This window comes from Vulpes vulpes, chromosome 4 (genome assembly GCF_048418805.1).
Source record: "Vulpes vulpes isolate BD-2025 chromosome 4, VulVul3, whole genome shotgun sequence".
NCBI classification, from domain to species: domain Eukaryota; kingdom Metazoa; phylum Chordata; class Mammalia; order Carnivora; family Canidae; genus Vulpes; species Vulpes vulpes.
In genome coordinates, this window is record NC_132783.1 from 132,811,133 (window position 1) to 132,828,344 (window position 17,212).

Below are 17,212 nucleotides of genomic sequence, written 5' to 3' on the forward strand. Positions count from 1 at the left end.
CATTTTAGAGTTGTATCCCTTTAGGAATCCAGCTTGTCATCTCAAATTTGTTTTGTGAGCATTACAGTCAGTGTATCAGACCCTGGGGCAAACCTATCAATTCCCCTTTTCTGAATATGGACAAATTAAATTCTAAAGCTTTTTGTAGTGGGAAGGGAAGACTGAATGCCATTTTAAAAGGAAATGAACAAAACTGTATTGCAAATACATGCTCTTTGTTTGGACCATTGGAGCTAATCATAATAAAAACGTCTACATTTTACATTTGGTTTCTAGATACTTGTGCCAGAAGGCAGAAGGCAGTTTGGGGTGAGCATTAAAGAATGAGGTCAGGGAAGAATGTATAACATATTCATAGGATATATGATCTATTCAATAACATGATGTCCATTCTGGAATGACCACTTATTTAGGTTTTTAACCAAAATTCCTTCCTTGACATGCTGTTTTACTTTAAACTATGTGACATTTTTTTCTTGTCTCCTCAGAATGTCCTTTATCAATTTCTTTCTTTCTCTTTAATTCTTGTTTCATCACTGTTATTTGGTTATTGCGAGTAACCTGGCACAGATGCTGCAGATTCCAGTATAGTTACTGATATGCTTAAGAACACTGCATACAACAAAATAATAAAAAGGTCTTCCCTTATCACTGAAAATGTCACCATGTGATTTTTACCTAAACTTGTCCCTGTTATATACCAGTGTTCCAGGTCCTGCGGAGGCGGAGTTCAGGAGCGAGCAGTGACTTGTCTGGGAGGTCTCTGTGACTGGACAAAAAGGCCCACACCCACTGCACCCTGCAACAGCCAGCCTTGCTGTCACTGGGCCACTGGGAACTGGGACCTGGTAAGAGTCAGTTATATTCTCTTCAATTTTTTTTAGCCTAGTGTTTGTTTTCTTTTGATTTCTTTTTTCATTTAATTTTAAAAATTTAATTTCAAATTTAATTTAATTTTAAAAATTCAATTTCAACTTGAGTACATAGTATACTCAGTGCTCATCACATCATGTGCCCTCCTTAATCCTGTCATTCATCACCCAATTACCCCATCTCTCCACCCAACTCCCCTTTGGCAACCCTCAATTTGTTTCCTATAGTTAAGAGTCTCTTATGCTTTTTCTCCCTCTCTGATTTTTCCCCATTCAGTTCTCCCTCCTTCCTTTGTGGTCTCTTGTACTATTTCTTATATTCCACATGTGAGTGAAACCATATGATAATTGTCTTTGTTCAATTGACTTGTTTCACTCAACATAATACCCTCCAGTTCTATCCATGTCAATATAAATGGTAGATATTCATCCTTTCTAATGGCTGAGTAATATTCCATTGGGTATGAGTGTGTATGTATGTATGTGTGTGTGTGTGTGTGTGTGTGTGTGTGTGTATCTCACAACTTCTTTATCCATTCATCTGTCAAAGGACTCTCAGCTCCTTCCACAGTTTGGTTATTGTAGACATTGCTGCTGTGAACAGCAGGGGTACAGGTATCCCATCGTTTCACTACATCTGTATCTTTGGGGTAAATACCCAATAGTGGAATTGCTGGGTTATAGGGTAGCTCTATTTTTAACTTCTTGAGGAACCTCCACACTGTTTTCCAGAGTGGCTGCACCAGCTTGCCTTCCCACCAACAGTGCAAGAGGGGTCCCCTTTCTCTACATCCTCGCCAACATTTGTTGTTTCCTGTCTTGTTAATTTTAGCCATTCTCACTGGTGTAAAGTGGTGTCTCATTGTGGTTTTGATTTGTATCTTTTTATTTCAAAGGTAATATATATTAATTGTAAGCATATCCATTGATTTACAGGGTGTTTCTATATATTTTAATTCTAGTACTCTTCTGCCATTAATACCTCTAAGTCTGCTAGAAGTTGATCCTTAGCTAATCTGTGGTCAATGTTTATTGTCGAGCTCAGAAGAGAAAAGTCCAAGTACTTTCAAAAGAAAACAGATCAAATACCAATATTATCCCAGAGGCACAAAGCCCAAGGAAAGGCAATTTGTATCCCAACACCTTGGATTCTGTGGCTTTTCCTGAAGCAAACAGAAGTTGAAATGCCCTGCAGCTTGAGGCTTAGCCTGATTTTGTGAGTTTCAGATCCTATCAACCTGCAGATCATTTTGCCAGATGGCCAGCCTGTTTGATGGAGAGACAAACAAAAAATTAAGCTGTAATGAGGGAAAGATTTATTGTTCTCACAGAGTTTCCTTATTATATAAAGAACTGTATCAGTGACACTGAAAACAAAGAAAATTCTCCCATAGACAGATTGTACCATTACTCTGATTTGTCATATCCTGGGTTCTCTAGAAAGTAGTCTTAAGGCCAAATCTAATACTCTATTAGGAAATACAAGGCCGAGGAGGTAGGGGTGATAGGAAAGAGGAAGGAAATAGGAAGGAGGGGAATCAACTATGAGGTTGGTATGTTACCAGACTGACCACTTGTCCTAACTCAGGAACAGCTGGTTGCTCACTCTCAAAAGAAGACCTTATAAAAGCTTCATGAACTACTGCCTCTTAGGGTCATTTATCCAGGGGCAGGAAGGGAGGAGATGATCTACTGGTTCCCATCTCTTAGGATTGGGTAAAAAGTCTCCTTACAGTTGGCTAATATCCCCTGTTGTCCGGGTTTATTCATCTGCGTGAGCATTGGGCAGGCCCCACTGTGTCGCATGCCTCAATAAGAAAAGCCCGGAGTTAGAGGCAAGAGGCACACAGCATGGACATGGAAGATTCAGGCCAGTGGGTTGTGCTTTCATAAAGCTGGCTATCACCCCAGCTGGGGCAGATCATAGGCCAATAGCTGGGAGTCTCAACTCATATACAAATCCCTCAACAACTACGAATATTTTTTAAAGTAGCTTGTTCTTGTATATTTTGATAGTTATAATGCAGGCCAATGCAGTACTTTACCAAACATAATGGCCCCAGATATTTTTAAGCTGCTATATCCTTAGTGATTCTCCTTGTTCATGGTGGTGTAGCTGCTCCCGCACAGCCATGATCAATTCACATACTGGCATGTACTCTTGAAGAAAGCTTCTGCTGCTACATCCAACTCAAGGTTGTGCTGGCCTCCAGTTATCACCCACTCGAATCCAGGAAGAACAAGATGATTCATTATTGCTAAACGAACATTGTACATTAATCATTTAGCCTGCAAAAAATAAAAAAAATTTTCATAGCTTAGGAAAATGCCCAATAGACAAAGAAGAATGATGCCAGCCACTTCATTAGATAGAGCACATAGTATTTTCTTTGAATTCCCTTTTTTCATTGGCATCTAATGCTGATTCATGATGATCACCAAAGGGGATACTAGTGTCAGGCCAAGCTTTTGTTTGTGCATCCTGCTAAACTGTCTACTAGGGCTATCACTGAGCTTTCACCCTGTCCCCATGGGTCACGTGAACAATGGAAAATGTCATGTGCAATTCTATTTTTTTCTAAGTAAATGTAATTTAATCGCTTTCTATTTGGGCATCTTACAATATCTCCCTTAGCAAATGACTTTATTTTCTGTTCACTAGAAATTTAGTTACTCCAAAACCAAGTTTCTTCATCCATCATTGATTTCAGAACCTGAAAAGACTATACCCAACAAATCAAAGTATGTTTCAGGATTAGGCTCTTCAAAAATACTCTGGGATCCTGGATAATAATATAAGCATGTGACCAAATTACATGTGACAATTAGAAGAAAATAATTGACACAACATGAGCTATCATGAAAATGTTATAAATTTGGGCCCGTTCAGGAACTCAAAATCCCACAGAAGATTAATAACTACAGATGGACCTTTTAAGTCTATCATTTCCCCGAGGCTCTAGTACCTTATTATTCATTGTAAAGGAAAGCTGGATAATACTCTTTCTGGCAAGAAAGATGATGATAGCCCAGCAGATATTACGGTAATGATGTGTGAGGCATATCCTGCTTTTAGAGAAGTCAGCAATTGTCAAAAACAGCCCCCTTTGCCTATAAAAATGTAATCTGCTTTTCATTACAGCACTTAGGTGTTATAAAATGAGGTTTTGTGTGGTTTTTGTTCTTTGATTTCCAGCACATTTTTTCAGTTATAGTCATGTCTGGAGTTAGAACAGAAAGCATTAAAATCAATAAAAAACTTAAAATACATAGACTGACCCAGCAGTTCTACCTGTAATAATTTAGCCCACAAATATACCATCAAACGTAATCCTAGATAATGATAAAGATGTTCATTGTCATGTTGTTTGTAATAGCAATTTCTAAAAATAACCTAAATTTTAGATGGATAGAACTGGTCAATCTATTAATTTATTATAGTATAGCCCTTTTAAGAATGAGGTAGAACTATATTTATGAGTTGCAAAAATTTCTAACAACAGAAGTTCAAAATTTCATTGGGGGGGTGGGTAACTGCCTCTTGAAGGTAGACATGAGTTAAAGTTTCCTTGGAAGAGCCATGCGTCAAAAATTCATTGATTGTGCATATCAAAGAATAGGGGGCATGAAAGGTGGCTAACACCTACCAAGCCAGCCTTTGGAATTGCTCTTGACCTCCAACACCTATCATTAAGTGAAAAAGGCAAATTATAGAGATCAAGTAACACATGTGGATAGATTGAACATATACATTTGCCTCTGTTCCCCAAACTGCATTAAACAGAAGACATAAAAAAGTAAAAGTGCCACAAATCCACAAAGACAAGAGGATAGGAGACAATACCAGAGAAGGAGTCAATACAATTTTAGAAGCTAGAAGCAGATAGCAAAACTTAGAATTGACTTAGCATGTCCGAGAAAGCTAAAAACTGTCCATCGCAGAAATTTCCCAAGTACCCCTGAGGCAGCAGTGAGGGTGGGGAGGAATGGGAGTTGGTTGAAAGTTTGTAAGAGAGGCTTTTGGATCTTTAGGTATATCCGACATCCTGAGAAGACCCCGAAGGTCTTCTCATTGGAGAGGTAAATCAAGAGAGACCTTGGAATTAGTCATAGTGTGGGGACAAAGGAGCTCATCTCACCAAAGATCAAGTGAAAATATATGCAGTAAACAGTGTCCTCCTTTCCCCAACAGAGTTCCACAAAGGCAGGGAGACTGGATTAGTCTCAAGAGAAAAAAAAAAACCCACAATAGATCTCTTCCTGACCACCTTATACAAAGCCATCTCTCAGGAACTGCCCTCCATGGAACTTCCAGTCAGCTCATAGGTATGTCATCTTAAGTCAATAGCCTAGGATTGCTGGACATTCGAGAAAATCTATCACACCAGGGACAAAATAACAAACAGAACAAAAGAAACTCCAAGGAATAGAGACCTTGAAAGAAACATCGAACTCACCCTCCCCCCAAAACTATGAGTAATCTCTTCAGAGAAACAAGAGACTATATAGTATCCATGACATAGCTTCCTAGTGCAGCTATATAAAAAGAATATAAGAAGAACCTAAGAGTTTTTATAATAGCAAAAGTAAAAAAGTAAGTAGGATTGGGAAAATAATGTGGAGAAATCTCTCAAGAAAAGGAGAACAAAGACAAAAAGAATTTATGATAAAAGGTAAGTAGAGGATCAGACCAGGAGATACAACATCGAAATAAGATTCCAGAAAAAGAGAATGGAGATGGAATAGAAATGAGGCAGTCAGGGCAGCCCGGGGGGCTTAGCAGTTTAGCGCCACCTGCAGCCCAGGGCCTGATCCTGGAGACCTGGGATCGAGTCCCATATCAGGCTCCCTGCATGGAGCCTGTTTCTCTCTCTGCCTGTGTCTCTGCTGCTTCTCTCTCTCTCTCTCTCTCTCTCTCTCTCTCTCTCTCTCTTTCTGTCATTAATAAATTTAAAAAAAAACTTTAAAAAAAATAAATGAGGCAAAGAATTGATAGAAGAAAATTTTCCAGATTCGGAGAATGTGAGTCTCCCACGCCCATTAAATGCTATAAGAAAAAGGAAAGTCAGGAGAGAGGAGGACCTGTTTCTACATCAGCAAAAGCAGAAAAAAAATCTGACTCTACATGGTTGTTACCAGGATTGAACTCAAGGATATCTCCTGTGCACTTAGAACTGTGCTACCATATATCAATAGTAAGTCCAAGAAAATTATTCAGTGAAGATGCTTGCATTAGCTCTAAAACATCTAATGGTTCCACCTCTTCGTATTTCTCTATTCCATCCATGTTGGTTGAGTGGTAGCAACAACAGAGTTTTATAGCGTCCCACTGAAGAGAACCCTTGGGCTCTTGACAGGGCATCCAGGACTGAATGAGACTAGTGTGGAGCTCAGCTTAAGGTATGATCAATTCAGTTACTCAGTAATCTTAGCACCTTAGCTGGGAGGCTATCAGCCCCATTTCTGTTTGGGGGAGTTCAATTCTGCACAAAGATTCCTTATTGTTGCTGGTTCCAAAGAAGTGAAACTGAGCATTAACAAACCCCAAACTCACAGTATTACTACTGTTAACGAAACCCAAGTCAGCAACTGTGCTTCCTACTTAATCCTCCAATTAACTACAACACAAATTCATGCATCTTCTTTATCACAAGTCATTTTATTTATTTATTTACTTATTTCTTTTTATCACGAGTCATTTTAATTGACTAATAAATGCAGGAGCAGTGACTTCTCTGCTTATTTTTGTGCTTGGCTTGGAATTAGTTCTTTCATCTTAATCTTCCCTGCCCAAGAGTAGTAGAAGGACTTCAACATCCAGGATCATTAGACCCTTAGAAGCAGAAAGCAGGAAAGGAAATCATTTGTTCATTATCTAACAACCTTATTTTACAGCAAAAGAGAGAGGTTGAGTGAATGATCTAGGACAATATGCAGTAAGTGGAAAAGCCCATCTCTGGAATCTTGGTCCAGTACTCTTCATCAAATTTTGGCTTGATTAAGTTCCTTTGTTCTTGCCACTGTCCTCTTTGCGCACTTTTATTTATTCGGGATCATCTCAGTAGCTATTTCTTACTGGTTTCTGCCCTCTGGGAGATTTTGATTATATAAGAAAGATAAAACTAAAAGTAATGAAACATGAAATAGATGTTAATCATTAGAGTATCTGCTGTCCACAATAGCCCAAATATGGAAGCAACCCAAGTATCCATCGACAGATGAATGGATAAATGAAGTGTGGTATAAACGTACAATGGAATATTATTGCACCTTAAAAGAATTTCTGGTGCATGCTCTAATGAGGAGGAACCTTGAAGACATTATGCTAATTGAACACACAAGGGCCAAAGGACAAATATTGTATGATTCCACTTATATGAGGTATCTGCAAGAGTCAAATTCATAGAGACAAAAAATATAATGGTGGTTGCCAGGAGGTAGGGGTGGGTAGGTGGGAAATGGGGCACTCTTATTTGATGGATACAGAGTTTCAATTTGGAAATATGAAAAGAGTTCTAGAGATGGATAGAGGTGATGATTGCACAACAGTGAGAATGCGCTTAAGGCTGTGGATGGTAGACTTAAAAATGGTTAAAATGGTGAATTTTATGTTTTATAGATATACACAATTAAAAGAATTTTTTAAAGAGTATATGTGGTAAATTCAGATACATGTTCTTACATCCTCAGGAATCATAAACTGCTTTCACAGGCCAGAGAATTTCCCTTCTGCTTCCCGGAAGCCACTTCAGGACATTGCAGTGTAATCTATCATGTGGCTTGAGGCCGCACGTAGTCGAGCTGGGCCCGTTCCAAATTCTCTCTCCATTCTTCCATGGTTTTCCTCTCCTGTTTCTCTTTCCTCACGTCTGATTTTCAGCCCCAAATCAAAACTAGTTCAGAGAAGCTGGATTTCTGAGGCACCGGGGCCTAGATACGAAATTTTGTTCTATTTTGCTTGTATTCAACCTTTGTCCACATTCTTCAGAGAGCCCAATAGTAAATTAAGCCAAATTCAACATCCAGTCAAATTCAACAGTCAGTATATCGACTCCTCCTGAATTCACATCTCCAAATTACTAGTGCTTTCTTCTTGGACTCCTTCAAAATGATTTCTGATAATCGAGACTTTCCCACAGTGACATTAGAGATGCTCTGCTGGAGTTCCTGTGGCGGTCCTGGGGAAGATTTGTGACTCTCCGTGCACCCCTCTCTTTCAGTGCACTGTTTCCTGTGGAGGTGGCTTTCAGAAGAGGACTGTTCATTGTGTCTCCTCAGAGGACAATGCAACTGAAGACAGATGCCGGTGTGATCACGAACCCAGACCTCCAGAATTCCAAAAATGCGGCCAGCAGGCCTGCGAGAAGAGTCCTGGTGGGTGAATGAAATTGCTGGGTGGGAAGAGGGCTTTTCATACATAAGGTGTCCTGCATGAGTTGATTGTGGATAGTTTTAGTCCCTTTTTTGAGCCAGGGATCTTGATGTGGAAGAGGCCAGCCAGCTCCACTCAAAGCAAGCTATCAATTTGGAGAGGTTTGACAATAATTCCTTGAAGGATTATCTCATCCATTTTCCTATCTCAAAGCACATTCACACTGATGTCATCCTATGCAGATAAGAATCACTTCTGCTTTTTCAAAGACTTCTGAGAGATGCTCCAGACTTTCTCAGGAAAACCAATCAAGTAATGAACAGCCTTCTCTATCAATGCAGCACCACCACTGTCTTAGATCAGGTTCCACAGAAATAGCTCTGAAGTGCAAATTTGTGTGCAAGGGATTCATTTCAGAAATGCTCCCAAAGAAAAGGGAATAGGGGAAACAAGACAGAAGAGAGCGAAGGCACCGCCAGGCTGCTGCTTCAGTCTGCTCCCACAGGAGAGCTCCGGGGTGTAAGTTCTGTGTCAGAGCCATCCGCTCCTGAGGCCTGGGGGCTGGACTTCCATACTCCCACACTCCCACACTCCCACACTTTTTAGCCACCTGTCAAGGGCTACCCCAGGGGAAGTGAATTTGCAGGTGTTAAAAGCTCTCTACATGGACAGACAAGCCAGCTCCAGTAGGCTGTGTGGGCAGTTCTCCAAAAGGGCCAGGGTCTCTGAGTATTAGAGACTAAAGAATAGGGATGGTGGGAATTAGAGGGATGAGGGGTAGGGGGTGACACCTGAAAATGGACCAGCAAATCTAAGGAGGGAGACTTGAACAGAGGAACATGACTGCTGTCTGATACATTCAACGTCCACCTTCAGGAAGCATCCTAATTTGAATGATCTATGGTCACCTTCATCATTTTAAGTGCGTTGTACTATACAGCCTGGAAAGGTTAAGTGGCCTGTTCATGAATACAGGGTGGGCTAATTGCAGAGCCAGAGTGCCAAGCCAGTCTCCTTCTCCTCACATGCCCTTCCTCGGGGGTGGAAGGAATCCAGCTTTGGAATCAGACAGCAATGCGTGTGTATCCCGCAGCAGCCTCTTTCTATCTATGTGACCTTGGCAAGTTATTGAATGCTCTGAGCCTTTCTCCTTTTGGAGATAAGGAGAATAATAACACAAGCCTTCAAAAGTTGTTGTGAAGATTTTAAATAGCAGGTATTAAGTGCATTTGAAAAGAAAAAAATATCCATCAACAAACCAGTTCAGTTACCTTCTTTGGGCAACTTACTTCATTTCAGTAGACTATGGTTTTCTTATCTGTTTATGAATAGGTTGAAGCATGAATTCTAATGGCCATTCCACTGGTATTTGGGGCCTCATTGACATGTGAGTTTTTAAAATTAAAAAGAGAGAGAAGGTTTTCAGGCAGGGAGAGAGAATTTTTTGATAGTTGACTTACATCTGTTACAACGTGAAGAATGCCTCTTGTAGATATAGTCCCCAAATTGGGATTTAGAGGGTCAGGCTGAATTTACTCTGCCCCAATTAAAGAACCAACTAGTAGACATCATCAGCTATGCGAAAAACTCTTGAAAAACCAGCATTCTGGTGGTACAGGTGGTAGCCTTTTTCTGAAGATTCTTAAAGATGAGAGATAGTGAAGCCTGTGGTCCGTTACTCTCTTCCTCGCCTCCTTCCAAGAACTGAGAGGGCTGGCATTCAACGGAGACTGCCAACAGAGTTCACACCCTGAGAAGACTTTCCCTAGAGGTTGCTTGTTGACAGGTCATGCACTTAATCAGCAGATACTTGCTGGGCACTGACTGACTACATGTAAACATAAGGTCAAACAAGGAACAAAGCTGCAACCCAGTGACACTGGCCAGGGAGGGAAGGACGTTACAAGAGCTCTTGGAAAGGGCATTGACCATAAACTGGAGAGAGCAGGGAAGGCCTGCAGAGGAAGTGAAGGATGAGTAGATGGATCAAGCAGGAGGTTCCTGGACAGGCTTTCCATTTCTGCAATATTCAGGAAGGATACAAGGTCATGGCACAGGAGTCCAACTCAAGTATGAAGGTCATGGGGAGTTAGGAATGGTAGGGCTGGAGGGGAAAGCTGGAGTTTGGGATGCATGCTGAGGAGTTTGGACTTTGTTCCCAGTGCAGAAGGAGCATTGAAGCATTCCAGATAGGGGTGTGAACATGAGAAAGTCATGCTGGCTGCCACGTGGAAGACAGACAAGGGAGCCCACTTTGGAGTCTGCAGCTGTCCCCCAAGCCAGAGACGATGTGATATGAGCTAGGGTAGTAGGTGCACAGATACGGAGAAGGAAGTGGATTCAAGAGCTATCAGACAGGGAGACTTGGCAAGACTCTGTTCCTGAGGGAAGAGGAGGGAAGATGAGCCCAGATTTCTGACTTGGGCAGCTGAGTAGAGGAGGCTACAGTTCACTGAGACAGGATGCCCAGGAGTGGGTTTAGGAATGAAGAAGGGAAGTGAGTTCTGTTTGGGACATGTTTGTTGATGGGCCTATGAATCATTTAGGTAGGAATGTCCTGTGATTGGTTTTGTACATGGATGGGGAGGCTAGGCGGGTGAGCTAAACTGGAAATTCTGAATGCAATACACTGAGGGAAAAAAATGCTTTAGATGTGATTGTTATGTGCAACTTCTTTCTTGACCAAATTGCATTTGAGAGTGGCTATTGTTGACCTTACATGAAACTCAAAACACACACACACACACACAGAGAAACTCAAAAAAAGCTACTACCTAGGGCTCATTTTCAGAATTGTGATTAATTTTTAGTTTTCTGGACTCTAGCTACTCAAAGTAGTAGTGGCACCTGGACTGGCTGCCTTAGCATCACCTGGAAGCTTATTAGAAATGTAGGATCTCAGGCCTCATCCTAGACCTACTGAATCAGAATCTGCATCTGAATGCGATCCCCAGGTGATTTGGGTATTTGAGAAGCCCCCTGTTCTAGATCAAGGAACCAATTTGAGACCCTCTTCCTTTCATGTCATGTCATCACCTTCTATGATAACCACGTATTTTAAAATGTTAAGGCTATAGAACCCATCTATGTTGTGTTGATTTTTTTTATAACTGAAGCAGCAATATAGTCTTGGTTGACCATGTCTAGTGCTATGGGCTGTTATTTTTAAATTCTACGTAGGTGGTCCTAACTGTGCTGGACAGTGCAATCTTCAATAATCAAAACCAGGTTAAATGACATTTTTTTATCTTGAAATCTCACAGCTGAGAAGATGATGACTAACAGTTGGCTGGCAATGGATGTAAATAGCAATGAATTGCACTCACACAATTATCAGGGCAACAAAAGTTAATTACTAGCTTCTCTTGAAGGCAAAGCCATGCTTACTCATATAGAAACAACATGAAGAGCAGCTTCAAGAAATTCCTTGGTTTTAAAAACTGACCAGCCACCCTTATGCCTGTGCCCTCTAAAACGCTTTGAAAATAAATCATTCAGTGTCTGGATCTTGTCAGCCATCCAGCCATCACAGTTAACATATGCCCTGTGTCCCTCTCATAAGATCAGATACGAATTCCACGTCAGGTTTGCTTTCCTCTGGGCCATTTTACTTCCTTTAGATGCCAACTAAATTACTAATGATTTAAATTCTAAATCAGAAGTACCATTTCTGTAGTAGACTGTAAAACCCTAAGTAGGTTAAAAAAAATATTTTCAGAAATACTTACTGAGTATCAGTATATTCTAGGCATTGCATTCATCATGATTAAAAAACAAAGGCAAAACTCATGCACACCATTCCTGGGCTATTCTGTTCTGTTTTGTTTTCATTTAAGGAATAAAGGGTAGAGAAGGCAAGAAAAAGAATAAGGAGAGTAATAAAGACAGTACCTAGAACCAGAGTTGGTACAAATGAACATTTGAGTCAGCAAACTCTCTACTCAGAAATCTTCTTCCAGATAAATAAGATTTCAGGTTTTCATTTATTCAACAAATGTAAGGGATCACAAGATATGTCTCAGACAAGTGCTGAAAGCTGAGGATACAGAAATGAGTGCGATACAGCCCCTGGCCTCGAGGAACCCAAACTCTTAGAGAAACTGTATTTGTCAGCAATACTGAAATTGTTGTTCAACTTTCTTTTGTGGGCAAAATATTACCCTTTCAACCTAGACACAGCTGACAACAAAGAAACAAGCTTATAACTGTCCCTTTAAATTTCTAAGTTTGATTTCTGTTGAACCGGCAGAGACAAATTGGGATCTCCTCTCCAAGTCGTCCCTAATTATAAGCATTATGTGGGCTTCGGCTGGGATCCAGTCTGCTGATGAACACAACAAGCCTTCATTGTTTTATACTAATAAAGAGAACTGTGCAGTTAAGCCATGCCACAACATTGGGCTCATGGTCATCGTCTAAATGAGCTGCTAAACACGGGCCTGGAACACAAGCTCCCAATTTAGGCCACCACTATCCTCTGCTCTTCCTACAAGTCCTCAAACAGGAGGACCCCGGGACCCAGCATGCTCGCCAGGCTCCAAGGACCCTTGAAAAGCAGGGTTCATGATCTCATGGTTCCCAAGACCAGGCAAGAGCACCAGGCGTCGTTGAGCTTTTGTCCGCCCCGTAGGTGTCAACCTAACCTGACAATTGAGGGCTGTGTGTTGAGCAAAGGAAGATGTTCTCTTCAAGGAAGATCTGTCCATGTGACCCTCTCTTGGGTCTCTTGTGACCCTCAGTAACCAGTACAAGAGCTTCATTCCCTTGGTGGCAGAGTTTTAGAGGCACTGAAGCAACATTCAAATCCCAGCCACCATCTACATACCAGCTATGTGATGCTGGGCCAATTACCAAGCCTTTCCGGAACCCTCAGTTTTTAAAAGAATAGCTATACCTACAAGTACATTTCTACGTGGATCAAATGAGATAGTGTATATGAAGTGCATTGCCTGGTATGTGGTAAGGGCTTAATATGTTGTATTTCTGTTGTTATCACTGTCATAGGGGAAGAGGTGCATTACCTTCCCAGGGCTACCATAACAGACTACCAAGAGATAAATAACTTAAAACAACAGTAATGTATTGTCACAGTTCTGGAGACCAGAAGTTCAAAATCAAAGTCATGATAGGGCCATGCTCTCTGTCTTAGCTTCTGGCGGTTGCTAACAATCCCTGGCTTTCCTTGGCTTGTAGCTGAGTAACTTCAATCTCTGCCTCTGTCATCACATGGCCAGTTTCCTTCTGATGTCAGTGTCTTCCATGGCTTTCTCTTCACTGTGTGTACTTGTCTCTCCTCCTCTTCTCATAAAGACACTAGTCATGTTGGATTAAGGGCCCACCCTATTCTGGTAGGACCTCATTTTAATTTATATCATTATTACACCTTCAAGAAATATTTCCATATAAGGTCCCATTTGCATGTACCAGTGATTGGGACTCCCAATCATTTGCATGTACCAGTGATTGGGGACACTTAAACTTTGAAGGATGCAGTTCAGCCCACAACAGGTTAGGGCTTTGGGAGTCTCTAGGAAGAAGCCCTTTTTAGAATGGTAGACACCCTTGAGAGATCATACTCAAGCCTTAGTAGAAAAGGCTCACATTACCACTTACATAGCAGTTCAAGATAGAACATAGTACCATGTTTGAGCAAATATTACAGTAATAACGCAAGTTAAGAGCCTGAGACAGAAGGGATCCATGTGGGCCAGCATGGCCAAAAGAAGCTTCGTGAAGATATGGGATGCAAGCTGAGCTTTCACACTTCCTCCCTCCTTCCTTTCCTGAAGTATCCCCAGAGCACTCACATACTCATGGCAGAGAGGACATGGGACACAGAGCTATGCCAGATGCACCTCTTCCAGCCACCATCCACAAGGGCTTCAGGAGATGCTGGCTAAGAAACTGGAGCAGACCTATTCCAAAGCCAGCAGCCTAGAAAGGAATCCTTGCCTTGTTCTGAACAGCAGCACACATGATGCATGGTCCAGACCCCACGGAGGATACCAACCACTCCGGTGGAGCTATGGGAGATGAAGAGCCCAAATTCCTACTCCATGATAGGAATCTTTGGCTGAAACATGTACTCCTTCTGAACAGAGCACCTAAGAAAATTTCCTGTGGGATTTTAGGAGAGATTGAATTTTATAATAGGCTTAAAGAAGAGGCCTGAAGAAGAAAAGAATCAGCAGTGAAGGCTTTTGGGGTTTGGGGAACATTGTGTGTTACCGATTCCCAAGTGCCATTAAAACATGCAAACAAAATAGAATTCTGATAGCTAGCAGAAGACATTTATTTCTTCACAAAACAAAACAAAACAAAACAAAACAAAAAACAAGATGCAGTCAAGGGAATGATGAGCCATGGGGAGATAAAAAGGTTTTGTTTTTTTGCTTTTTGTTTTTTTTTTTTCCCCTTCATGACCTGAAGGGGAACAAAAGCATAAAGAGGAAAAAATACTATCACAGTTTTTGCATAAAGGGAATATTACCTCAATTTCTACTTTTACTGACAGTCCTATTTACAAAGGACAGCAGCCTGTTTGTGAAGAAGATTTTCTTCAAAATTATTCAAATCTTCTCTGTAAAGAAGAAAGAAAGGCAACCGGAGAGCTCTGAGAGGCACTGAGGCAAAATTTGAAACCATTTCACTATAGAGAAGAAAAATCAGCTCTTCGGGACCTTGTTGAATTTCTTCCAGGCCAGGAGTACGTGAACCAGTCCAGTCTGAGTACCACCCCTAGAATGTGGGTGTTGGTGGCCCCTGAGAAACTCCCTGCATCACGTATAAGGAAATCAGGGCCAAAGGAAAAACACGAGGGACTTACCTGCTTAGAGCTGTCAGAGTAGAACAAGGGTTAGAAGCCAGGTAGCTAACTGTATGCTTACAGGTGGAATTACCTGTGGATCTTTATGCTTTCACCTACATGGTACATTCCTGGAGGGCAGTGATCACATTTTATGTATCTGAATCTTTTGCTCGGCTGAGCTCTGCTCAGAATACATTGGTTAGTTGGCTAGCTGGGTTATATTGTTTGGTGCTTTGAATGATATGATTGATAAAAGCGTAAGCTTTAGAGCCAAAACTATTTCTGTTTAGCTCTGGCTATGCCACTTACCAGCTGGGTAACATTGTGCAGATTTTTAACTTCTGTAGGCTTTACAGTCCTCATTTGTATAATGGAAAGAAAGGCTCATAGTTACCTGATGGTGCTGCTGGGAAGATTAAGTGGAGCAATGCATGTGAAACATTGCATTCAACTATCACATGACAATACTGCAGAACCAAACACCTCTAAACTAAAGGCCTCAAAACTATAACCATGGGGATTTTGCTCAGCGCCTGCAGGTCAGCTAAGGTTCAGCTAATCTGGCTTGGCCTTGGTTGGCCTTGCTGCCAGCTGTAGGTTCAGTCTAGGTTCACTCCATGTGTCTCCCATCCTCTGTGGCCCACTAGCTGCGTGAACCAGGTCCTTCTCATGATGACAGCAGAAGCTCATCGGGGCCGGCTCATCCTCCTGCATCTCCCAAGGCCCCATAGGGATCATGTTTACTAATATCACATTGTCCAGAGCAAGTATTAAGCTGAAGCCAAAGTCAAGCAGTGGAGAAGTGTTCACTACCCACCAGGCAGCCATGGCAAGGGTGGGGACATATATACCACTGTGACACAGGAGTGAAGAATTGTGACTGATAATTCAGTTTAGCACAAGTACTTTGCACAGTGTCTGATACATAATCAATGTTCAGTGAATGTCAGCTCCTATGAACTATTATGAAGGCTTCCTTGGGAGACATATAACATCTTCCATTAATAGAGATTGTGCTCATTCACTTACAAAGGATAATCTTTGTTTTTTGTTTGGTGTTTCTTATTTTTCTCTCCTTCCACAGATTTACTTTGCACCAAGGACAACTTATCAACCAGTTTCTGCCAAACACTAAAATCCATGAAGAAATGCTCTGTGCCCACTGTGAGGGCTCAGTGCTGCCTCTCCTGTTCCCAGACACGCATCGTCCACACCCGAAGGCCAAGAAAGCCACAGTCGCTCAAAAACCCCAAAGGATTCTAAGTCTGAAGGAAGTCACCCCGCACCACGGAATGCAGCAGCCCACTGACTGACTCTCCCACGTTCTAGCCCCAGGGACCACTTCCCTGACGTTTTTTGGGCCCAACTTTGGCTGAAAACAAAATTCACTGTGTTTTTTAGTCACAAAATGCCCTTGCAAAAGGCATGGAACTGAAGTGCCTGCTGCTCCTTGATAGGCAGGTGAGATATCCAGGAGGTTCAGGCATCTCCTGGGATGGGCTCCTGGGGAAAGGTGCCAAATTAGGTAAGTCAGTGACATGATGTCTTTTCCCCCCTTAAAAATAAAAACAAAGGCACCAGATTTTTCCCAGACTGCTTCAGGAGTATCAGGAAATAGAACCACATGTATCCAGGGAACAAATAATTGTATCCATTTACCTTTGTGAAATCATCCTTTTTTTCCCTCCCTACTTGGGGAAGCTGCTGTTTCATATGTCAATGTCATGGGAGAGCTTTCAGGAACATTCCTTTAATTCCCCCAGGCAGAGGGCCACTTTCTTCAGCCAGTACTCAACTGGGGCAGGGAGAGAGAGTGCTGGCTATATCACTCAGTCCCTATAGATGCGGTATCTGGGCTGTTTAGATTCCTGTGCCTGCTTAGAGACACGAGAATAAGAGGAAATCATCAGAAGCTGTAGGATTTAGTAAAGGTAAGGGATTTAGCTTAATTACATGGAAGACATTTATGACTCAAGGAAAATTTCCATGAAAAACTCTTAAAGAGGAAATGAATAGAAATCAGTTTCTTCTGGTATAAGAAAAGAAACATGAACCTTTATTCTTCCCAGTTTCCTGCCAAATACCTTTCCTTTGGAGAAGAGTCGATGAGTCTTCCTGTCTGACTTTTCCTCTCCAGCATGTTCCCTGCCTGAGTCATCA

At 41.6% G+C, this 17,212-nt stretch overlaps 1 protein-coding gene across 1 annotated transcript in view; it reads left to right on the top strand.

Moving 5' to 3' along the window:
• The window catches only part of ADAMTS12 (ADAM metallopeptidase with thrombospondin type 1 motif 12), a 295,838-nt gene extending 279,389 nt beyond the window's left edge, over positions 1-16,449 (top strand). The window contains exons 23-25 of the mRNA XM_072757296.1: positions 705-848; positions 8,093-8,246; positions 16,137-16,449. Coding sequence (XP_072613397.1) covers positions 705-848; positions 8,093-8,246; positions 16,137-16,315 — 477 coding nt within the window. The 3' untranslated portion in view covers positions 16,316-16,449. The remainder of the gene's footprint in view (positions 1-704; positions 849-8,092; positions 8,247-16,136) is intronic.
• Positions 16,450-17,212: the final 763 nt, after the last annotated feature.